Consider the following 26,262-nt stretch of genomic DNA (forward strand, 5'->3'; position numbering starts at 1 on the left):
TATCAATGTATCCTTATACTGTTAACATCAAATTCTTTTAACATGAGCGATCGATCACGCAATCAATTGTCTTCCGGAGTGTTGTTTTTGTAGTAGGTGTTTTTTATTTTATTCAATATGCAAAAATTACAATGACAAATTACAGACAAAACAACAATAAAAGTAAAATGAAAAACAGTTACAGATCATAATATTCAATAAAAGGCTCCCACTTCTTTAGAAACTTTGTTCTTCTGTTCTGAGCTTTCGCAATGATACTTTCCAAATCAATGGTTTGTTTTACACAGGATTTGAAACCTACAATGTTTGACATAATGTGAAAATGAGTTCTGTGAACTAGGATAATCATTTTCTAACTGAATTCCAAAAAATGTATATAAATCTACAATCCCAAAATAAGTGATAGTAATCTTCACTAACCTCTTCACAAAAAGAGCATAGTAGAAAATCTTTGAGATTCCATGCATACAGAAGTTGATTAGAAGGCTAAAATTTCATAGTAAGCTTGTACTGGAAATTTCTAAGCTTTGTATTGGTTGTGATTTTATACGGGAGTGTACATACAGCTCCAAATGGTATTATAACATCCAGGATATCATGCCAGTAGTACTGGATACGTCTTGAAATTTCATCGCTTAAAAAAGGTTTCAGCAGCACAGCATACAACTCTTTATTAATTTTATCACCACTTAGCCATTTACAATTACGCATGTTTGGTTTACATACACATAATTTTTTTCCAGCACAACCAGCTATGAGATTTTTCCATTTTGAAGGAATGGCAGATTTTAACGGAAAAAAATTGTATTGGGTACATACATTCCCATATTGTAAAATAAACTGTTCAAATGCTAGAAAATTACAATTCTCATCAAGAAGGTCATTGATAAAAACAATACCATGCTCAATAAAACTTCTCCAAAACTATTGGTATGTTATTTATGCGGATATTAGAATTATTCCAAATGATTTCCTGACAAAGACTTTCAATCATAGGTTCTGATTCATTACAATTATAACGCAGCCATGCTGTAAGAATTTGTTTTAAGAAATTAGAATATAAAGGGTCCAATATTGTATGGTCCTTTCCTTTAAGGTGTGATAAATATAACAAAGAACCACCAATTTGAAAGCTTTCTAAAATATAGTTATAAAATCTACTACAGAAAGAACTTTTCACATGAATAAGCCTTGGTATCCAAGCAGCTTTAAGAGAATCGTTGAAAACTTTCAAATTGGTTAAATTCAGACCGCCCTTATCATACGTGTTGTAAACCGTGTTTCTTCTAACCCAGTCACGTTTACCTCCCCACAAAAACTGAAACACCAAGGTTTCATACTTTTAAATAAAATGCTCATTGGGCGAGGGAAGTGACATGAACAGATGTACAAATTGAGAATTCACTAATGCTTTAATTATAATAATCTTACCATACAACGTAAGACCCCTACCTCTCCATGGCTGCAGTATTTTCCTCGCCTTCTCAAGACGAGTATTAAAATTTAGTGTGACTAGCTGCGATAAATCTTCAGGAATATGAATAGCCAATACATCAACAGATCCGTCAACCCAAGTTAAAGGATGTGACGTCCCAATATGAAAATTAGTATGTTTTAATGACCCAATACGCATCACTTTACATTTTTCATAATTCGGTTTCAAACCGGAAACTTTAGAAAAACCACTAATAATATCCAATAATTTACAAAATGACTGTTTTGTGGGCACAGTTGTGAAACTCGTGTCATCTGCACATTGTGAAATTTTGTTTTCAATTGGTCCTGTGAATAAACCTCTAATTTCCTCGCAATTTCTTATTCTAATAGCCAAAAGCTCAACAGCAATGACAAATAGATATGGCGATAATGGACAGCCTTGCCGAACACCTCGAAAGAGACCAAATTTCAGGAAAATATTTCCATAATTGATGATACGACTATTTATATTTCTATACATAACACGTACCCAAGTCACCAACGATGGCCCAAAATTAAAATAATTCAGGCTGTTAAATATAATCTCCCACCGAAGTTTGTCGAATGCTTTTTAAAAATCGGCAATAAAAATTAACCCTGGTAAATCATCTTTCTCATATGAATCAATAATTTCCAAAAATCGGCGAATGTTATCCGCAACAACTCTTCTATGAATAAACCCTGTTTGGTCTTCATGGATTATTCTAGAGATTACCCCCTTTTACCCGTAATGAAGGACATTTGACCAAGATACGAATATCACAGCAAAGGAGAGTTAATGGTCGCCAGTTTTTTTAGAAATACTGGATCCTTGTCTTTTCCGCAAGAATCTTGTTTAAGGAGTAGTGTCAAAAGACCTTCTCGCTGAGTTGTTGTCATTTTTCCACTTTCGAACGAATAATTATAACACTTAAGCATGTGGTGACCTAAATGTGGAAAAATACTTTGTATACATCAACGGGTATGCCATCTAAACCAGGAGATTTGCCAGTCGAAAATGAATTAATAGCCTCGATCAACTCTTCTTTTGTGATAAGACCTTCACATGTATCTCTCTCCGAGCTGTCTAATCGTGAATCATACATATCAGGATAAAAAATAGTGGAATTATTTTTAGATTCCATGAATTCCCTTTCAACACTGTAAAGATATGTGTAAAAATCCACCTGCTCATTTAATATATCCTGTGGATCACACAGCACGGTATTTTTTGGTGTTAATAATTTTGTGACATTTTTTCGGGAATAATTTCTATGTAGGAGATTTAAAAAATATTTAGTTAACTAAATATTAGCACGCATTACAAGACCAGAGGCATTTGCAGAATATATTGCTTCTAATTCCCCTTGTTTTATTGACAGCTGTTGCATAATATCGGTAGGCGCAAGGTTGTGAGAATCAACAATGGCTCGCAGTTTATGTATCTCTTTGATAAGTGTGTTTTCTTTTTCCTTATACTTTTTATGTCGCATAGAACTATACTTTATGCAGAAACCTCTGAAAGAACATTTGAATGCGTCCCATACATTATGTGGATTGGCTGACCCTTCATTCATCTCGAAAAATTCTGTAATAAATTGCTTGGCGGTGTTGACAAACTCGCGATCATTTAAATGAGATAAATTAAAATGCCAATATCCCTTGCCGCGGGGGTGGGCATTAGTTTCAATTCCAACCTTGATTAAACAATGATCAGAACGGTAACTTTCACCAATAGTTGCCGTGGTAACCCTCGACACAAATGAAAAATGAATCAACATGTAATCTATTCTACTTGCTTGCCTACCTCTTCTCCAGGTGTAACGTTTAGTCAATTGATTACGTAAGCGCCAGATGTCGTGAACATCCCACGCTAATAATAACTTGAGAATACTTTCCCGTGATCTTGGGTGATAACTGTCTGTATTAGTCCCTGCTCGATCCATGCTTTCATTCAATGTTGTATTGAAATCTCCACAAAAAATCACATTCGGCGATTGATCGCAAAACCTTTCTAAAGTGACACTCAGATTATCAATAAAGACGGCATTATCCTCATTAGGAGAGTACACATTAACTAAAATAAAACAGTAATGTCTACCATAATTCACCTACCATTTGAATCATTTCTACTGCTGTGAACTACATATGAACAACACTTTCTAAAAAGAATGGCTACACCACGCTGATTGCTAGTACCATGATTAAAAAGGATATCCCCATCCCAGTCATTTTTCCACATATGCTCATTAGTAATAATAGAGTGGGTTTCTTGTAAACAATATATACTGCTACATTTATCTCGTAACCATGTGAATATTTCCCGTCGTTTTTGATTATTCGCTAATCCATTTCAATTATATGACATTATTTCTATTTTTTTCAGACCCAACAATCATGATAACATAATGTAAAAATAAAATGTACCCACATTATCTTGATATGTGGTTTTGTAAAGCTTGTTGCAACAATAAAATGATCAAATATGTACTCACTGCTAATAATGAAGTAGACCCGCAGAAAACAAAAACGTGTATAAACTACATATCTGTAATTGACAATAAGGAAATTATAACACAATAAACAAAATAAAATACAAACAAAGTTTAAACATAGATTATACCAACTTGACCGCACCTGAGAGTCACCAACAAAAAGAGAAAAAATAAAATGGCGTACCCAACCTTTTTACTAACATTACGTGCCCATTACGTACAAGCACGTGTTATTCCAACCTCCGCCAATACTGGTCTAACTTTTATGGGAGCTGTGAAAACAGTAAATTGCTATTAACAGTACTAGTGCTAGTATCATAAAATGTCTTATATAATAGCTTCAATACGTTTACTAATTTGTCTATCAACAATAAGCAAAGCGCAGGTATCTCTCGCTGGAACTCGAATTTGAACACGGGCACCGTCTTTTTTAGCGCTGTAGTATGCCGGCAAATTAAAGTTTATTGCGTGCTTGCTGCAACAGTATCGGCAAGTGTTCGTGTACAATTATTTTCTGTCTTTCAATAAATTGCCACGGCCAAGAATTTCATCTCTATCATTACGAGAAATGCATCAAATAATAACTGGGGGATGTGGACGGTCAGCCGACGATTTATTTAAGCGGCGGACTTGCATATTGTTCACTGACGGTAATTTCAATGCCTCAGATAACATCTTTCGTGTTTTCATTTCTATGTCTTCGCCTACTTCATAGTTTATGCCTCGAATGATAACATCATTCTTCCGACTATATCTATCCAATTCGACCTGATCTGATATTCTATTGCGACGTTCTTTGTCCAACGTGCCACGTAGTGCTTCAATCTCGGATTCCATAAATTTACAATTCGTGTGCATGTCGCCAATTTTACTCTTCAACTCATTAACTTCGTCAATGTTCGAATTTAGTTTCATAGTAATCGAAGATATGTCATTTGTTAATTCAGCTTTCATATCAGAAATTTGTTTTGCCAGTTCTCCATTTTGGTTGGTAAGAATACTTGCTAAAATCTTCAGTTCAGGTGATGAAAGCTCCGGGAATTTGTCCTCGTGAGCGTGTTGCGTAATAGCAGACTGTTCAATACTCACGTTTTCAATGGACGCCATCTCACTGCTGGACGAGCTGGTAGAAGATCTAATTCTGGGCCCTTTTAAAAATTTTGGTTCCATGAGATCCCCATAAATGGCTTACTTCAATAGTAACAATACTTAAACTCAAGTTGATGGCAAAATTATACGAAAGCTAAGCATCTAATTTGAGAAATGTTTAGTTCGTTACGGAGGTCAGTCAACACACGTTCTTACAGTTCCGCCCTCAACGCCATCTCTCTCACTATTAACAAAGAAAGAAACACACACGCGCAGCCAGATCCGTGTCACGTGATGGTACGTAATCAAATGCACCACAACCCGTACATGGTTGATTTATTCTGATTCTCATATTCTAGAGAACGTGCACGTTCATAATCAAATAAGGTAATGAGTGGCTCCAATGGTGGCGCTCTTCATTTAAAATTTTCCATACAATGTTAATAGGATATTCCTATCAGTATTCACAGACAACATTCATATTTTGGGACTAGCGTGGACTGGCAAAGTCGAGACTTATAATTAATAATATAATTAATTGTCAATTTAGCCTTTTTAACGTGAAAACTAGCGTGACTGTGAAAGAAATCCCGACTGGACGCATCTGCAGGCGACCCCTTGCGTTGAAGTAAAAACTGGAGCGGAAGCACTCCCGTGATTATGCTAATTAAAGCCGTTGACGAGCATTGACAACGAATAAGAGTACAGCTGTATATGTCATATATTATCTATGTTAATGTACGTGACCTCTCACCGATTTTGAAAGATTAGTTATACACATTGGACATTCACATCGACTTGTTTTCAGTAAACATGGATGAAAGTATCGCCTTCGCACTTAGAAAGTTAAAGTATCCATCCCTAAAGTCCCTAACAACCACGCTAACGTTCATAGCAACCAGCGATAAGCTGACTAACATAGTTAAAACATAAACATTAATTGCCACTCACTTCAAAATGATATATAGTCATAAGTCCCTTTCCAATACAGTTTATACATTATCATCATTGTATTTATTTGACCATTGTTTTTTCATAATATTCTATTTTATTTGTAACGGGTTTTGTTTTACGGATTTTGAATTTGACGCCCTCCACGTACATATACACCATAGACTGACATGTGCAAATGTTCAAAACACCGATCCAGAAATTTGGACTAAATATCTGATTTCGCTGCACGCATTTGAAGCAAAATAATTCTGCTTCATGACCTCGATATCGGTCCAGCCAACTTTACTCTAGCGACGGCAAAGAAACTGCTACTTTTCTAGGTGCAGACTATAGTAATTTCGGGTAGGGTCGGTGGTTGTCTCAATCGTAAGGACGTAGGCCCAACATTAACAAGAAAGCTGCGGGTATGGGGCCGTTGGTTATCATATTTTATTATCAGGGTTGTAAGAAGGAGGTCAAGCGGGTCTACGGGGTCCAAGAAGATACAATTTAGTATTCAGTCTTGTAACAACTGAACAAAAGCCCCCAAACAAATATATTTTCCTAAATTAATGAACAAATTAATATGTTTATTCTGTCGATTTTTATAAACATTTTGTACACGTCGAATTAAAATATCAGAATCTTTATTAGTTGTTCGAGTATTTCGAAGTGGCCTGGTGTTAAAACGTTCAGCTCATGACATATTATATTATATTAAGTCTTTGAAGCGGCCCATTTGCCTAGTGTTCCGGGGCTCAATTAATCCGCCCCTGGCCGGTTTCGGTCACGCAATTTGTGTGGAAATTCAAAATAGCATTTTCGATAATGTGTAGAAAGCTGACAAAAAAAAAACCCAACTGTTTGGCCAAAAATCCAGTTATATGCACTTTTACGTTTGTGTATGGGCTGCACTGTGAGGCAGACACACCTTATCGATGACAAGGTTCGACAAAAGATTGGCTTTTTTAGTGTGCCAGGCAAAAATCTATAAATCGAAAACTAAACAGCACTAGCCTGAATTCAATACGACTATCACACAGATACGTTGTCACAGGTCTATTTATAATTCCTTTATACATTTTGTGAGAAATTGAAAAATACATAACACGCAATGAAACTAAACTAAATTTATAATTCGCACAAATAAAATATTGATTTATGATGATATCTAGTGTGTCTTACTCTTCTTAATCCAGGCTGCCCGGATTAAATCACATCCAAGCTGTATAAGCTCTACTACTGTCATGACACAAAAACCGCAGTACAATCCTAGTATACCCCCAATATTACCGAGCAGGTTCTCCATCTGCAAATATAAAACTCTTATTTGAAATCTGTTAAAGAAATCATCAAAAAATAAATAAAACCCAGTACTCGTATATGAACTCGAATATTCCGAACAAATATAAGTGCAAATGCATTTGACGTTATATTGTTGGTGTGAGAAACTCACCGTAATGTCAGGCACCTCAGTAATAGTTTCATAATTCAGTTCTTCAAAGTACACCTCTAGCTGTACAATGTTTTGCCTGGAGAGAAAATACGTCAAATGATTAATTACACTGCGTACTTTTAGCCACAATTACGTATAATATAGATTGATATTAGCCATTAGCAAAGTAAAACTCTGATTAGAACACTAATTAAAACTGGTAGAGAACAAACTGAATTAAAACTAATGGTCGACTAACAGTTAATTGGCTCCTGAATCATGTAGCTATGTATTTGTCATTGTCGAAACAATGATTGGTATATTGAGCAAGAACCTATATGTAGTTCTTGAACTTGTTGCTATAGGTTGATACGTATATTTAATATATTGGCAATTATTTCAATGGTATCCAGTAATGCTTTCTGTTACAGGCGTTAGCTTGTTTGTACTGAATACCGTCATCTATTATATTTACCCTCCCCTTATATTTATACAATAATTTACGTATAATCACATGTGCGCATATGATCACATGACCTTTTAATCATGAACTCGCAGGCAAGAGAATGGTTTCCACTACATATAAAGTAAAAAATAAAGCATAGTATCTGCCAATCATGCAGAACAATGTTCAATGTTCTAACTACTAATTTGCTAGCGAGAATATGAAGTGTAGATTCCTCATAGTGTTAATTCCTCAGGTGTAAATTTGTGATTTGTAAATGGAACTATTTTTGGAAAACCGTTAAGTTGGGGTTTGATATAAATGTCAGGTGGGGGAGATGGAAAAGTGTTGTTACGATGTTATGTAGGTGAAAATTTCATTTTTCTTAAATCTCATGATTGCATTGCATTTCTAGGTCATATTTGATGAGCATTTTTATATTTTGATTTGTATTCTTCCAAAAATCTGAAAGTCAGAGTTTTGTGCTGGAGTTGTGTACTAGTATTGTATTTCCATGTGCATAGTGTCACAATTAATAATTTTCCATGTGAAATTGTTTGGACTGTGAATAACAAACAAATGACCAAAATGTAGCAAATTAATATGTTGATAATGTATAGTAATGTGTAGTTTAAGTTCTGATTTGATCATTTCGTGATGATGTCATCAAATCTTTATTTTTCGGCAAAACTGTCAGGGCGTTTGGATTGATACTTATTAGGTAACATTTTTCACTATCATGTCACTTGTTTATACAGGTTTGTATGAATACTGAATTTGCATTAGCAGGCAAATTCTCACCAAGTTTATATCCTATATACATACAGAAAACAATGTTGGCACTGCGTTACATGGATTATTCAGGAAATAATTGCCGAAAACGGTTCAAAATTTGCTGAAAAATAAAATGTTACCAAATTTAATTTGAACATTACAAACTATTGTTGTTTGTTTACTGCAATGGTAATTAACTTGTCATTCAATATCTGAATATGAAATCCCTTGGTTATACCCACTGTATAGATATTCTAATATACTTCTGTGATTCTATTCAGCTATTTTATTCTTGTTTCAATGGACTATGAGAAGATATTGAAAACACACATACATTATCTCACGTGATATACTCTAAGACGTACCTAAAACCCTCCAAGTCATTGATCACTTTGGTCTTCGCGTTTTTATGGTGAATCTGTTTCAGTAAATGTTTCTGTTTCAAACAAAATTCGCAAAAAAAAATATTAATATGTGAAAGTGTAAACACTTATAAAAGTCTTGATCATGTGGCCTATTTCCATAACCATACAGTTGTCTTGTTGGCAATGTTTAAACACAGACAGAGATTATAACTTTTTGATACTAATTTAAACGTTAATTGATTATTATGAGCTATAAACTTATCCTAGTTGCACGGTCTGCTAATAGGAATGAGTGAAATGCCTTTCCATTAGCTGGTGTTTTCAGCTAAAATCTATTTCAGCTGTTTAGCCATCAGTGCACGTGCCGTTTATTATTGCATTTATCAAAGGTACATAGCAGACGCATCAAAGCGCGTTTGATGCGAGTCTCAAGGGACGAATACAATACGCGTGTTTACGCGAAATCCAAACGCACTCGATGAGTGTGCTAGTATAAAAGTTGCTGAAAAGAGATTTAGGTCATACATTAAGCAATATGTAATTCATTATATATATATATATATATATATATATATATATATATATATATATCGGGTAGGGAAGACTGTGTTCGTTTTTTTAAACACGATGCATCATCGTATACACTATATTATTTATTCATTCAGTTTGTGTTTTTGAGCTAATTTGTCTATAATGGTTAAGAACTTGTATGTTGTTTTGGTTTGTTGTTATTCCTGCATTTCTCTTTATTTAAAGGCCGCCTTTTCATGTTAATGGCTATGGCGGGACATTAGTTCAAGGTTAGTTTGACATGACTTGAAATAGTATGCAACTTCTCTATGATTGTGTTATCCCGATATTTAAAGAATAATATCACATTCTTTTATTTATTGTGTAATCTATGTGATGTAATTCAGATAATTGCGTGCACTTACAAGAAAACTATTTGATGGGTGCAACGACTGTGATACTGTTGTTGAGTACCAACTCTGTCTGAAATTGAAAGCGTAAAAATAAATAATATATTAATATAACAGGCTCAATCATTTCAAATAGCCATTGGGTCTCCTAATTGACGTAATACTCACGTGCATGGCTGAGGGCACTTGCAGCCCAATAACAACTTTCGGGCAAAAAATTGTATCAGCTGTTTGCAGGAATCTGATGAATAAGCAGAAATGGGTAAATATTGCTTAACATCTGTAATTGACAAATGAGATATAACAATCTCACTTACAAACAACGTCCAAGCGAATGTTGTAAGTAGTTCTCCACATGAATTAGTTGTATAAAACAAAGGAAATCATGGAAAGTAAAAAGACAGTGGCGATTGACAGGACCTATGCGATTGGCTTGAATATAAATGCTTAAAGTTTACAGCTGCAGTATTTTAAAATGCGGACAAGGACGTCGTAACCCACAGCTTTGACTAGATAAATAGGTTTACTGACAACCCTAGCATAGATCAATATTGCTGCGCTTATGATTGCTTGGTTTAATTTTTTATGTAAAAACATGTGCAACTTACCCTGTGTTCTATTGAGCAACAGACACTGAGGTTCACCTCGTAACATTGTATCGACACACCCACAATACTTTAACATGTTATCTTGTAAGCACGACTCCTCACATATCTGGAGTAATATAGATGGCGAGGAAAACAGGGTATTTTAGCGATTATAAACCACTCTATGAAAAATACACGTTTGTACTGTTTGTACTTTTCATAACCACGTGTTACTATCACATGTCCAAGGAAGATTGATAAGCTAATTACTTTCAGAATGGTCAATCAACAGTAAAATTTTATGTTAGTATAAAGCAGGCGTGCAATAAACCCACATGTGAAATAGATAGAGAATATACACATAGATGTAAAGTTGTACATTTTCTTATACCTACTTACTGTCTGAGAGTAAAACAATTCATGATTTTTATCAAAATATTTTTGTTGAGTACAGTTTCCATAGGGGTCTGGTTGTCGACTTATCCTGGTCTGAAATTAACAAACACTCATATACATGTTTAGTATCGTGTGGATTTCATGAGATTATATGATATTTATAACAGTTGGAAATTTACTTGTTCCTTGTACGCAAGTTTAGACTGTGACTTCACAAGCTGCCCCAATGACGACTTGTAATATACTCTTTTGATACATTTAATATCATCTCTAACGTATATTATGTGATGTGATGTGATCCATGATCATTTCACCATAGCCACGTAATTGGATTTATACTCCCTGGACCTGAATGCCTTTCGAATAAATTTGTAATATCCTGTAGCTATATTGATTGTTCATTATCTATCAGTCCCATACTTTATTTTTATTATATCAGACATAGTGCATTGATTTTTCCGATAACTAAATATGTTTTGTGAATTATTCAAAACATTAAACGAAAACACACCTCCTTCATCCCGAGCGATGTGATTATTCCTGGCGGTATTGTAATTCCCTCAGATTCGGGCATGGAACGCAATGTTGGATGGTGAATCACGACTCTTGCACCGGAATCACGTCCGTATATACTGATGTATTCATTTTGCTCAGTAAAAAGCGTCATCTTCAGTCCTGAAATTAATGTATTACTAAAATTTGAACATAATCAGTCAAAGCAAATCAGAAATATGGCACTAGACCCACATTCATTAGAGAAAAATGGCCGCCAGTCGGTCATTTTGAATCTTATCTGAAAAACAAAATAACTTGCATCAAGGTGCCATAATGTCTAATGTATATACCACGTTTGAACAAAATCCATCTGTAACAGCCGAGAAATGCTTGATTTTGATGATTTTTCAGCACAAAAATATCCGCCTCTCGGCCATCTTGAATCAGACCGTGAAACAAATTGATGTGTATGTGTATAATACTATGTGCGATGTATGTGTGAAGTTTGATTGTGATTGGTACAGGCATGTCTAAGATACAGGTCCGGACTGTGTCCAAACGGGGACAAGCAGCGGCTGAGATAGCTCCGCAGATGGCAAAGCACATTTCAATATAATAATTGAAGATATCATCATCAAATGAACAAATATGAGAGAGGTCCATCTGTATTAACTATACATATATGATATCAAAGCAATCAAACTTGCGTTTTTCAACAATGAGTTGAAAATATCACTTTTTTACCAAAAATGACAAAAGTATTCATTAAAACGCCGACGCCGGACGACGACCGACAATCACTCATATAATAAGCTCCGCTTGACAAAGTCGATAGCGGAGCTAAAAAGGGTGAACATGTATAGTCTAGAATCAAACATGGACTATTCATTTACTAACCATATTTGGCACCAGTTTTCGTTGAGAAATGCCCATGTTTCCTGTCATTGTTGTAAGGGTTAAATTGAAAACAGTTGCCATAACGACCATCATAAAACTCTTTAAAATCACTGAAAAAAAATTGTGTAGAAAATACATTTTATTTCATCGGAAAAAACAAAGTTTTGTATAAAGAGTCAGTAATATGGTTTTTATTTTTCTTCAGATATTTAGATACTGCGCAAGGATTGGTTTGTTTCAGATGTGTATGTATTTGTTTCATATGACAAAACGTTTGAAAACATATCTGAAAAATACTTTCTAAAACAATACCCTCTAAATACTTGTTGGGTGAGTGCCAATAGGTCAGTCAATATAAAAACTAGGAGAATGGGAGCCGTTATACTTTAATCACAGTTGACTATTGCGCATTACAGTCACGCAATTGACATCACCATACTAGGAATTGTCAGAATACTGTTTCAAGACACATGTATTCTTGGTAAGAACAATCATTCTGTGCAATATTATTTACAATATTATTTGTGATGAACTCTAATTAAGATCGGATCGATGAAATAAATTTTTGAAACAGCTATTGTGAAACAGCATATCTGACATGAAATCATTTTAATGTGGAAGTAATAATATCTTCGTCTAAATTTCAACAGGATGATAAGTTGAATGACGTAGGCATTTTTTGCAGAAAAACTGCACTTTGTATCGCTAGTTGAATTTTCGATTTACAAATCAGAATGAAGACGAATAATAGTACATGTATGTCAGCTGTAGACAGTTATGATCATGACTCGATAAACAGAATATATATGTATATAAATGTAAGAACATATTACATTCGCCAACATAATAACAAAAAACCTACCTACTCATATTACACTTGTTACCATCAAATGTACATTCCAATACAAAATCATTTAGCTGATGGCCATATTTTGCTGTTTTCTCAACGGGAAGTTTCAACACATCCACCAGATCACTGTTGTCAGGCGCGTTGCTGTAAGCGATGAACCCGTTCCAATCTGGTGGATTTTCATGAGTTACTCTTCCTAGCATATGGTCCTGGTATATATTATCCACGAATTCGTTGAATACGTTCATATCATTAGTAATGCTAGAATATAGTGAATGTAAACCAGCTGCAGTCAAATGATAATCTGCGCGTTCACCTGGAATATGTAAAAATAATTGTAGATCATGTAACTGTAACTAAAATTGTTTGGCCTTCTTCCTGGTTTATTTTTAAATGGATAAGTCTACCAATCCATAGTTGATGTGAGAATTGACTCCCTTTCCTGCGTTCAGATGGTATGAATTTTGATAATTTGGATGTAAAACATGTCACAATTGTTTACAAGCATTAACATGTTTCCAACGGCATGTACTAAAAAATTCAACTGCCACAGAAAAAGCTTGTGATGTATAGTTAGACGGCACATCTCAATTCGATTTTGATTGTGTAAATCACAATCGAAATGTAATTGAGATGTTCAAAAAGCAAAATCAGCTTACCATGTGCACATTCAAGTTCATCGCTGGCATCATTGCAATCAATCACATTGTTACACACTTTAAACTGTGGTACTTCTTTACCATTTGAAAAACATCGGAAAACTGGGAAACCTGAAAATGTGAGCATGTTATCACTAATACTGTGTTTGTTAACAAATATCATAAATATCACAAATAAATCATGATATGCTTGGTCAGTTTCCATAACTACTATCTGGAAAATAATTATGTATGCAGTTCTTTTGTTATACGTTATTCCAATTGTGACTTACATATGCAAACCAATAAAGGTCAAAGAAATAATAGTATTATCTAAGCATATCATAGTTGAACAATGTTGTACTTTCGTAATCCTGAATAAAAAAGGTCCATTTCATGTTTTTTTTTTTAAAATTTAGGTGGGGACAGAGATGTGCTATATAATTCATATTTTGTATTGACAAAGTGTTCTTGAATCGGAACTGGAATTGCCGATAACAAATAAATAGCCCCGTAAATAAAAATTGAAAACTCACCCGGTGCTTTTGGAATTGTCACATCTGAGAAGAAGAAAAATGCGAAAAATGAACATAAGCACTTTTAAAAACGATCTATTTTAAATGACATGTCTGTGAAATATATATTTTTAATTTGTTTCATTATAAAGCTGTGTATCTTGTTTCACGATGTCGTAAACAAATAGCATAGTTTGAACACGATTGATTTAAATATAAGCCATCGACGTATCACATTAGTGACATATCATTATATTATACATCATGGCCATGACAGCCAATCAGATTTGCGTATTGCAGGTAGACATATTCGTGTGTCGACCCGCTGCCATATTCGTATGTCTACCTCCATCCAGATACCTTATTCCTGAATTTGCCTGATTTGTTGAGGGAACACGATACGCGGCAATATTCATGAACTGATTAGTTTGCCAGGTTTGCGTTCAGAGCCAATTGACAATGAGCTCTTCAGGTCGCGAAAACTTTATGTCTACCTCTGTTGGGGTGTTCATTTGTATAATAAAAACTAGTCACAATAACCAAATCTTGTGTAGAGAAAAGCGCAATGTAATATAGCCAGTAGCAAGAGCGTTTCAATGAAACAAATAATATAGAGATATATATAAGAATATTGACTTTTTATATTTTTAAAGGACATTAATTTCATTAATTTGAACTTACTTGGACAGTTTCTTGGCTCTTCATCGGTAGCATCTTCACAGTCAAAATAGTAGTCACATAGAAAATGAATATTAATTGTACGTTTCCCGCCATCACAAATAAATACATCTGTGCCTAATAAGTGATGTAGAAAAGATACGTTTATGTTTTTGGACATATTCGTATTGTGTTGTCCTACAATCACATTTAAATTTCAGAAAATCCTGGCGACGTCATACACGTATATAAAAAACAATCTACATACGATTTCTTTGAGTTTTGCAGCCAGCCCCAAATGTGGCACCACCCTGTCTAAAATAGTATCTGATATTTTGCATTGTATCACGTGTTGCTATATACGTACTATATTCACATCCTGCTTCATCTTCTCCTTCGAAGCAATCACGGATTCCATTACATACCCAGTCACCAGGAATGCAGAAGGAGTCGCTGCATTCAAAATTTGGTTTATCACAAGTATCCCCTAGTAGTATAATGATATAATGCATATTAATATAACGATGCAACACATATATTTCATAATGAATATTCTTGCAATATGTGGAGCACCATATACTATGATCAAAAGTGACCAATCTGTAACACTTGCCGCAACATAATTATATTTATGTGAATGATACAATTAGGTAGGTAGGGTTTTGTTTTAGTCGCCAAGCAAATGGTATTTTTAGTCAAATTGATACCGAGCTATTACTAACTCATGTTGTTTATTTCGCAATATATACGTTTTTCACAACAACAGAACGTTTCATCGCGTTTCTAGATTAAGAAGAAAGTTGGGTTATCGATATAAAAATCATTGATGAAAATATATTTCACCGATTCACGCGGTATGGGGACGGGGTGTTGTCTGAACAGAATGGGACAACAAGAAATTGTGAACGAAGTGTGTGCACAGAATGCCCGTAAAATGACACGGCGATGGAACACTGCACTTACTGAATGTTGAATTTTGAATATAAGAATTTAATAATAATATGGTGCCGCGTTGGTCTGTTTTGTATATACAATAACTAATGTGAAACCAGAAAAAACGGACTAAGTAAATCATTAATTAGACTCAGGTACTAAAATGAGTCAGCGTGTAATACCGATGGCAGTAATAACACGTAGCTAGCAAAATATACACAAGTTCTACTACATACCACAATTCAATCCTGGATCACCGATAGAACACCACTGCCAACGTACTGCCGGGTCAGTGGTGAAACACCACGTTGCCTGATCGCGACCTGTATTACGACAATAGTTATGATCTCCAAAGGCACTGTTATTGAGCGCGTGTTCAGTGTATGCGTGTGCGTGCGGTGTTTGCTCCGTCCATTTCTGGCATGGCTTGCCTTTGATGGTGAAATTCCTCAACCCCCTGTAGTCTTCACCATTAAAACCGTAGAAACATTCACCTGTAATACAAATAATAGATACAGGCCCGAAACAGGCAAGCACACGAAGTAGCAAACAATGACATTATGTCACATGGCGACATCTCACATATTAGTCCATTATATATATGACTTAATATTGTGGTTAGTCTCGTATTGTCACCTTACTCTTTTGTATAAACATACTATTGTTTCGTATTACGCCACAGTTCTCTTCATCGATTCCTGAAGGACAGTGCTTGATACCAACACAGAGCAACATTTTGTGTATACACGTCTCGTCACATCTCAATTCAAAGTTATAGCAGGCATCAACAGGCTTTTCTGCAAAAAATAACAACAATATAAAATATGTTTCAATAATACAATCCTTTTGATTCATCAATATGACTATGTTGACAAAGATGACTTCAATAATGGCTGTAACCATATTAACTTTGAAATAAACAATATTGTTCAATGAATTGTTGTAACTACGATGAGTATACTACATTTAAATGATCATTTATGCCGACGTTTGTCGAATAAATATGGCCAAGCTGGAACCCGAACTCACTATTATGAAGTTGTACATACTATTATTTTAAGTTGTAATATGGTGTTGAACACATGGTAGAAATACAAATACTGTACAAATGTCCTCAAACATTGTTACTTACTACAATTCACTCCAGGTTCACCAATATCGCACCAATCCCATCGCACCATTGGATCTGTTGTATAACACCACGTCGCGGATGATTCACTTGGGTTGCGACAATAGTTATGATTTGTAATGCCACTGCTGTTGTATTCATGTGGTGTATAAATGTGCGAGTGTGGTGTTTGGGCGTTCCATTTCTGACATATGTTGCCGCCAACAGTGATGTTTGCCGTACCTCGATAATCTATTCCTCTGCTATCGAAAAAACACTCTCCAACACCTGTGAAGATTAAACGTGAATTTATATTTCCCGTTCTCCTAATAAAATGAAGCCCTCTGTGGTAAATGTAGTGTAGTGTAGCACAATCTTGTTGAGATAAACTGTTATTGATTAAATAGAACTCAAAATGAATAAATGTATTTATTTATTTATTTATTCAGACAATGATTATCAAATTAAAGATGCTTATTACCAACAGATATTATCGTTTCCTGTCAACAGGCCTGGAGTCTATATACAGACTCGAAAATGAGAGACAGCATACACATGTTTTGAGAGGGATATTTCAGTATAAACCGCTACTCTTTGCGACAAGAACAATTTTATATTTTGGATGCACTGTGGAGTGTGTAAGTGTGGTAAGTGAATCTCTTCTGGCCAATAAAATCTGAGTTAATTGTTTTGGTGTCGATCAGAGAAATGTGTATTTTTCTTACACGTTTGTTTAAAGCTAAAGTAAACATCAATATTTAAAATATACTGGGTAAAGTCAAGAAGTTTTTTGTCTGGTTAAATGGACACGATGTCAGGATTTCGGTAAATAATTGAAAACGTTGCAGATACCTTTTATAACATGAAATAAACAAGCCACCCCCAAAAAATTAAGAAAGCGTCCTGGATGAAAGTTTAAATGGAGTAAATGGTACGTGTACGAATGCGGACAGTCGGTCGGTAATAAGTTATTTGTTTACATTCCTCGCCACTTGGACTGTATACTCAATACAGGCGCGCACATGAAACACAGTCGTGAAATGTTCGCTGATTTGGTAATAGTAGAACATATGTAGCCCCGCGTCAAATGGAGTGATGTACAACATATAGGAGTTGGAACTGGAGAATGAAGAGATCATGCTGATAATGGTGTTAGTGTTATACTAGATTCGTTAGAATGGTGATGATTAAAGTGATTGTAATATAATTGGCAGGTTTCTCACCATAAAGACGAGTTTTCGTATTTTTATCGTTTGTATGTATTGACAAACTTAACTTGAGGTAGGTCTTTTTGTGTATGTATCATGTTACATTAAAAATTGATGTGCTTTCGGATTTAACTGAGACTGTTTTTGTAAAAATAATGAGTTGTTGTGCCACAGTTTCTTGCGTTTGTTCTTCTCGTCTTGTCTTCTAATAAAAGACCCATAGACCACTACGGTTCATACTCTATCCTTGTTATTTGCAAGATGGACCATCGTCACACAACAGGTAATGTGCTTCTATTCATACCATGATCAGGCTGTTTTTTGTAATACTATATTTATTTATATTCCTTTAAAAGTCCCTGTACTTACCTCCGTAGCAATTCTGCATGTCTTCATCAGTTTCGTCGAAACAATCGGCCATTCCATCACAAAGCCACGTGTTAGGAATGCATTGACTGAGATCGCAGAGAAATTCCATGTCGTTGCAGGCTGTGAAAACATTTAAAATTGTCAACCACGTGCACCACTAGTTTTCATATTCATTGTCCATTTTGTACAATTGGAATTGTTGAGATTAGCTGTGTTATGGGGTGCATCTTACCAATAACACCATATATATGACAACCAATTTCATCTTTGGCATCAAGACAGTCCACAAATCCATCGCAAACCCACATATCCTGTATACACTTTTCTTCGCATTTAAACATAGTGTCTGGACAGGTAACATTATCTAAAAAAATACGAATTCGGTTTTCTCACTTCGAATGCATTATAGAAATAAAAGTACATATTCAAAAAGTATGTATATTGTACGCTTGTCAGTTGTGTCACGAACCAAATAACGATTGGTGTACTCCCTCTCAGTTGGTAATTTCATCGCAGAAAAATGTGATATGAGTGAGCGTCATATTATTGTATAGTTGGGTTATTTACAGTTGACTTGCAGAGAATAGAGAAAATTGCAAACAAATAAATGTTTGCTATCATGTTATTGAAACTTTAACATTGACAATACTTACCGTTTTTCCTTTATTATTTTAGAAGTATAATAAGTTCAATAACAATAACAGAACATATTTACCTAATGTTATTCATGCACGGCAGCATGACTCACAAATATATGGCAATAACAATATTAATAATAGAAGTATATATTTATTATGTTTATCTTTGAATAACTTTACTTGCTTGGGCGTTCAATTATAAGATAAATCAATTAATCAATGATCGCATACATTTGTAAAAGTCCGAAATGACACTGACAAATCACATTGGTAAAATTGCAAAACGTGTTTAATGATGCACAACTTTGATTTATTTTTATTCAACATCATTAAACAAATTAGTTATAAAAATGTATCTGTCCCTTAGCCAATCCTAGCCTAGCCAGACTTATTGTGGCAACAAATAAACATTAGATACAATATATGAGTAATAATTACCATCACTGATTGATCGATTTGCACAGCCTGTTTCGTCCGTTTTGTCTAGACAGTCAAAATCGCCGTCACATCGATAATATTGTGGAAAGCACGTACGTCCATCATCACATTGAAAGAACGTGTTGGACAATTGTAGCTGAGTGAGCCTGAATGTGAACCGATAATATAAGATAATTTATGATTATACATCGTAGCCAATCAGACACGTACAATTGATGGTCCTTGTATTTGCATAATTGACTTGAAAGACCTGTTGTATAGAAAGCTTGGACTACAACAAGACACTTTAGTTGGAGCGCTAAACAAGCGGAAATAACTCATATTTCTTAATATTTCTTAATACATGAAGAAAACAGAGCATGCATAGAACAGTGCGAAGCGAACAAGAGAGGGCGTAAACACACATATTGGCGTTAAGTTTCACCTTTACTTGTGTATTATTTGCCCAACAATGTATATTCCATTACATTGGACGAGTTATGTTTTATGTGGATATTTTTGACCGTGAGATAGTCATCGAACAACACGACTATATCGGTAGGACCGACCACAGTCGCCGTACCGTACACATAGCTAGCGTTTATTACTTCAATTTCGCACTGCATTCCGTGATTTATTGGCGTCGTTTAATGCTTCTAGTTATCTCATCAAGTAAAATGTATTGCACGCGTCGTGTGTAAACGTCGCAGCTTCTAAAGTGTCAAACAGTCGCCGGTAACCAGTGATACCTACACACATTGTAATTATTACAGTATATTTTGAAAAGGATTATGGAATATAAATACATGGGAACCATACAAAGTGTGATGAAACAGCTACCAATGAATTGAGAACATTCGGGATGTTGCCAAAACATGGCCAGCAATGATGGTGAAATTCAGCCTTTTACAAATGGTTGTTTTAATCGGTATATACAAATATTGACCTAGCCAAGGTCCATATACAGATTTGCCTCGGTCAACAATATTCACTTCTACATATCCACCTCGGCCTGGGTTAATATTTCTATGATATAATATATCATAGACGAACAAATAAGTAATTTATGCACGATATGCAAAATACATTGTAATTGGTGTGAGAATATTTCTCTTTTACTGAAGAGATCCCCCAAAGAAAAAAAAATGGACTAACTGGAATGGAACAAAAATCATAACATTTAAAAAGAAACACATAATCAGCAATGCAAAAACAAATATGAAAATATCTAATATTTGCTAATAATGGTTTTTGGATTGTGCTTTTTGTACAACTCAATATTAGGTATGTGCATATTTTTCTATACATTTATCAATATACTTTAGGGAAAAATACACGAGTAGGCGTTTCGTGCTATTTCTATTTCTAATAGTTTTTATTATTAAAATTGCTTTACTATGAGCGTCCGTATTGAGTTTAAGTATGTTTAGACAAACCTTGTCGTGATTGTAATCAGCATTGAAACATTGCAGTCAAAATTTTATACATTTTCTTTACGATACAACTTGTTACAGTAGAACGTCAAGCACAAATCGTGTCTCAAATGTCCACATACGTCTGAATTTGATTTATTACATTAGTTTTTATGTGTATTTTTATCATGATAATTCACGTAGTACAAAACCCGAAATGTGCCCATCAATGTGTGTTAAACACTCACAAAACATACTAAATGTTCAGTCATCTTTATAATCGCTTGTTAATATTATGCTATTTACAAAATGGTCAGTCAGGATATAGCTAAATTCGCAAGCCGTGCTGATGTGGAGTTTCACTGAAACATGTATCGGAGTAGTGAGTGTTATCGTGGTTCGGTAATGCGTAAATTTATTATTGAATGTGAAGATTACGATAGTCCTCGATATTGGGGCCCTGAAATGGCCGTTGATTGGGTTTAGTAATTATTAATATGTCGTGTTTAACGTCGTAGATAGCCAATGTCATGTTTTCCTATATAATTCCTAGATTTTCTTAGTCCCTACAAAATATTTTTAATTTGTGCTAAAATAAAATCATTATCTGAATTTAAATCTGGTGTGAATACGCCTTCATCGTTTCGTCCGTCGCACAATATCTCTCTAGGTGATAACGCAGTGTATGGTCGAACTAATTAGAATCGTTTTCACAGAGACATTTTTCGTTGTTTTTTTTTTCGGTTTAGTTTTTTTGCGTACAAATCATGTGATGTATAGCTGTTGTGTACGCTGTGATATTTGAAAAACTGTCAGCATATTACATCTTGGCAAATGATTTACCATTCAAAAACAGTTGTTGAATTGTTAGATCTGACCATCAATTAAAGGTGATTCATTGGGGGAAATATTTTGACACCACAAGAAGATAGCAGCGATCACTTGCAATGTCTGTGCAGGCGCATAAGCTGATATAATTATGTGTGTTACTGGCAAATATAATTAGGTGCGTGTTTGTCTGCATGCTTTCTAGACAGGAAATAACAAAACTCACAGTTTTTCTCATCGTTGCCATCTACACAGTCGTCTACACCATCACACCGTTTAGAAGACTTGATGCAGCGACCAGTATCCGAACATTTGTATTCCTTCTTATCTATACACTCTGGAATACAAATATTGTCATTGTCAGTGGTACTACTTACAGTCTCGGTAAAACTCTACACTGTAGAGATCGAGGTGGACACATCTGAAACGAATTTATTTATCACTGGGCAACAAAAACAACAAACAAATTAACTATTTAAATTTCTATTACAATTTAACAAATTAGTCTCATGCCATTAAAACTATCAACCCACCGCAGTCGTCTTCATCTTCTCCCCCATAACAGTCTAATATTCTGTCGCATCTTGAGTTGAGGTTAATGCAAACACCAAAATCACTTCCCGTTTTGCATTTAAAAAGATCGTTGCTGCAACTGCCTATAGTTCATGAAGGTTTAGAAAAAAGCATGGTAACGTATTATAGTCAGTGCTCATATTTCAATGTATCGATTGCCAGGACAAATACTTCAGAATCAAATCATTGTCATTTTATTCTTAATTATTATTACATGTTTATTAACGTGCACAAGATCCATCTAGTCGCAACTTAGTCATCCGATTTTGTGAAGACATGTTTTATATCCGACACCAGATAGCCTAACCAGATAGCCTACGTTTTGCACTCGCAACTGAATAAACTGATTATCTAATTGAATTACAAAATTGAATTAGTACTTCTTAGGGAAGGATCAACTAAGTAGAGCAAGAACAATGTGGCACAGCACACTGTGGTATTGTTGAGATCTTTTCGAGAAAAATAAACTTCTCATTAACGTTGATGTTCTGCTTAACATAAAGCTAACACAGCTGGCGCCATTTGGTTTTGTAAAAAAATAAATGAGAAAATCCTAGAATACTTCCGTTTGAGCATAATGTTAACGTTCAGTCAACAATGACTAGTCACACGTTGTTAACAAATATTCGTTGTATTCTCCAAATATGTATAATACCTAGATCTCTGAATTGGTAAAAGAGAAAGAAGTCGACATAGAACTCACCATAGTCGCAGTTTTTTTCGTCACTTCTATCGCCACAATTATCATAACCATCACAAAGTAAATATGGCTTGATACACCCACTATTATTGCATGGAAAATCTCCCTCAAGACACTGAAGAGCTGCAAATATAATGCACCGATTTTTTTTGTTTGAAGGGATTTGGACACTGTGTAATTTTCATTTACTATCGTTTTAAGATAACATCGGTTAATAAATCATGCTAAAACACTAGCACATGGTTGAAGTGTTCGGTCGACAGCGCATTTCGTAAGGTTGCAAGGATATGAAAAAAAACATATATTACACTATTGAATATACGCCTCAAAATATGAATATTACACAATTACTGACCGATTGAAATATACAATTGTTCAGAACCGTTCACCCCGTCAATATGAATATCTCCACAAGACATGTTACTACGCACTTACCATAATATGACCGTACTATTTCGGTGTCAACAGTTACAAGTTTGGAGTATGGCGACATTGATATTGCAGATTTACGAAATTTATTTGTGTTGCAGATTGAAACGCTGGGAAAAGGTAAGCCTTGAGTTGTGACGACCTTTATCTGTAAAATAAAAAGACACGTGTATTGTTTGCACGTATTTATAATCCGTGATCAATCGCTGCCAGCGCATAATGATCGATATTAATCGATACCATATATTGATAAGCACAGCTTTTATCCCTTTGAGTATTCTGGTTCTTACAATAAAAACATAAACACACCACTTTTATTTCTTCCCATTCATTATAGTGAACAATCATTTATTAGCATGGACGCGTTTAGATAGCCAATTTAGAAAGTGGCATATAGCAACAACGAATTCAAAGCACAAGTACTTAATATTAGAATTCACGTGACACCATTCAACTCTTTGATCGTTATGACGTTCAACAATCATACGGCGACACGCACCCATTTACCCATTTTTAAACAGTTTTTGTCTGCCGGGAGATCTCGATCACATTTTAAAGTGAAATTTCAAAGAAAATTCATTGATACGCGAATGCATTCGACAAGGAATGGATTATGCGCACTCAGGGTAGCGTATTTATTGTGACTGAATCTTCGTACGCTTACTATATTGTTTGGTTTTAAAGTGTATATTTACATCAATACTGGTTTAGTTCATTGTGGCTAGATTAGTTTTCATACATTTGGGTTTCAAATCTGTTTTCCTCCAATGTTCCGCTTCAATGGCTTCAAGGCGCTCACCCCGAATAAAAAACGCGCTCCCCATCTGTTTTTGATTTATATTTTACCATCCCTCGAAATCTCACTGTTTGTTCCACGATCTGTTTTTCGTTGAGGGTAGGATGTGGGTAGGATGTGATCACATGTAAACAATTAAACTTTGTACAACAAAATCACGAGTTGCTTTGCAGTCGAATACTTAAAATACTACTAGTAATAGCTTATGCTGTTCTACGGTCGATTTTCATTTGTTTTGAAACGGGTAGTTTGAAATATAGAAGTGAGCAGCTATTCACATACAAATTCATGTCGTGTCCGGGAATTCCACGTGTAAGAAAGGTTAATAAGAATAGAATACTAAGGGATGTTTCCGGTGTCTTTCTAAAATAACCACTAAGAGGGAGTGGATTTCACATACATCACAGACGGATCACAATTTAATCTTACTTGAATCATGTACATATAATTCTATTAATTTCCTTCTGAGTCTATCGATGAGGGTGCATTGACTCCGCTGATCACCGTGAACGTTAAAAGGCCAAAAAAGTCTCAAAGGGTTAAAAGGTGCATGTTGTGATATCAAGCATTGTGACAAATAAACCATGGTCATTATTGGTCATTCATAAGCCTTTCTTAAATCCTACCCCAAAAGGGTTATATAAATGATTTTATCAATTCGGGATCACATGAAACAATATTTAAAACGCGAATTGAAATGATGGTGGACATGGTTGCCACATAATATATAAAACCTTACCAGTATACGCATGCCTTACCCTGACGTTAACATCTCTCTCAAAGTATTGTTCGAAAATTATTTCAATTTGCCACACGGAAGCCGCCATAGCCAGGATGAAAGCGACATCCCAAAATGAAGATACGATAGGTCCCCTTCCTTCAAATATACGTGGCAAACCAGCCACTGTGGTGCTGTTCAAAAATCCATCAACAATCTTTTTAACAACGTTGTCATCTTCGGGTTCCGATACTTGAGAACTTCTTGGTAGAACGCCTTTCTTTTCTGCGTTTAAACCTAATTCTTCAAGTTCATGCCTGCTTCCCATGGTATATATATACCTTCTCTTTTTTAACCTTCAACACACAACAAATGAAACGATATATCATGCAATTTCTCATATGTAAATGCACATGCATTTAACTGCAGCCCAACCCTGTTACAATACATCGCAAATCTTGACATTTCAGTATTTAAGTATGTCCTCCAGCAACATGCAAGTTTTATTTTTTAGAATCGGATGTAGTATAGCAGCAATTGACATAGCTAGACCAATGTATAACAACTTGTAATCTAGTAAATTCCACATAACTTCTATTATTAGTGTAACATAAGTTAAAAAAAATTATTACATTTTGATAATCATGTTTTTTATCTGGTGAATATCTATGCATGATTTTAACTAAATTATGAACCTAATTTTTGTGGGTCAATCCTGATGAATAGAATAACCACGGAAGATTACTGCTCAGATCGTCATAAAAATTACTTATAACGTTTAATGTGAAAATACGAATATGAAACAAATGCTAACTTGTGGTCATGCGACATTGTAAAGTTAAAGCAGCCAACAGCGTTAGTTTGGGTTATGGTATATATGGTATTTGTGCCCTGCATCAATCTACTCATACAAATGCGCTGATTGATCACTCGCCCAAACATAATGTTATAGTGATCCACAAACCTACTAAATTACTAATTCATTAATGGCGAAGGTATCACATTCTCCAATATCACAATCAACGATTTGGGGGCACTCAAGGTAGATATTTAAGTGGAAAAGCTGACAATAGACTCAATTCATCATATATTAAATAATGTATTAACTGTCAGTTGTTGAGACACTGTGAATAATATTGACATATTATCATATCCAATTACTATGATCACACTGAATCGGATAGATG

General features: G+C 34.9%; 1 protein-coding gene across 1 annotated transcript; it reads right to left on the minus strand.

Annotated features, from left to right (window-relative positions):
• Positions 1-7,030: 7,030 nt before the first annotated feature.
• On the minus strand, positions 7,031-25,403 carry LOC102808992 (uncharacterized). Its single transcript, XM_085500602.1, has 22 exons — positions 25,116-25,403; positions 23,568-23,709; positions 23,136-23,255; positions 22,393-22,515; positions 22,026-22,196; positions 17,012-17,275; positions 16,521-16,676; positions 16,116-16,373; positions 15,314-15,433; positions 14,971-15,084; positions 14,311-14,334; positions 13,796-13,906; positions 13,149-13,452; positions 12,287-12,396; positions 11,406-11,569; positions 10,898-10,987; positions 10,520-10,625; positions 10,080-10,152; positions 9,927-9,984; positions 8,992-9,062; positions 7,429-7,504; positions 7,031-7,281 (listed from the first exon to the last, which is right to left on the minus strand). Exons 1-22 carry the CDS (start codon positions 25,401-25,403, stop codon positions 7,144-7,146), a joined length of 3,081 nt encoding a protein of 1,026 aa, XP_085356728.1. The 3' UTR covers positions 7,031-7,143.
• Positions 25,404-26,262: the final 859 nt, after the last annotated feature.

The sequence above is a fragment of the Saccoglossus kowalevskii genome, chromosome 6 (genome assembly GCF_978046115.1).
Source record: "Saccoglossus kowalevskii chromosome 6, keSacKowa6.1, whole genome shotgun sequence".
In the NCBI taxonomy this organism is placed as follows: Eukaryota; Metazoa; Hemichordata; class Enteropneusta; family Harrimaniidae; genus Saccoglossus; species Saccoglossus kowalevskii.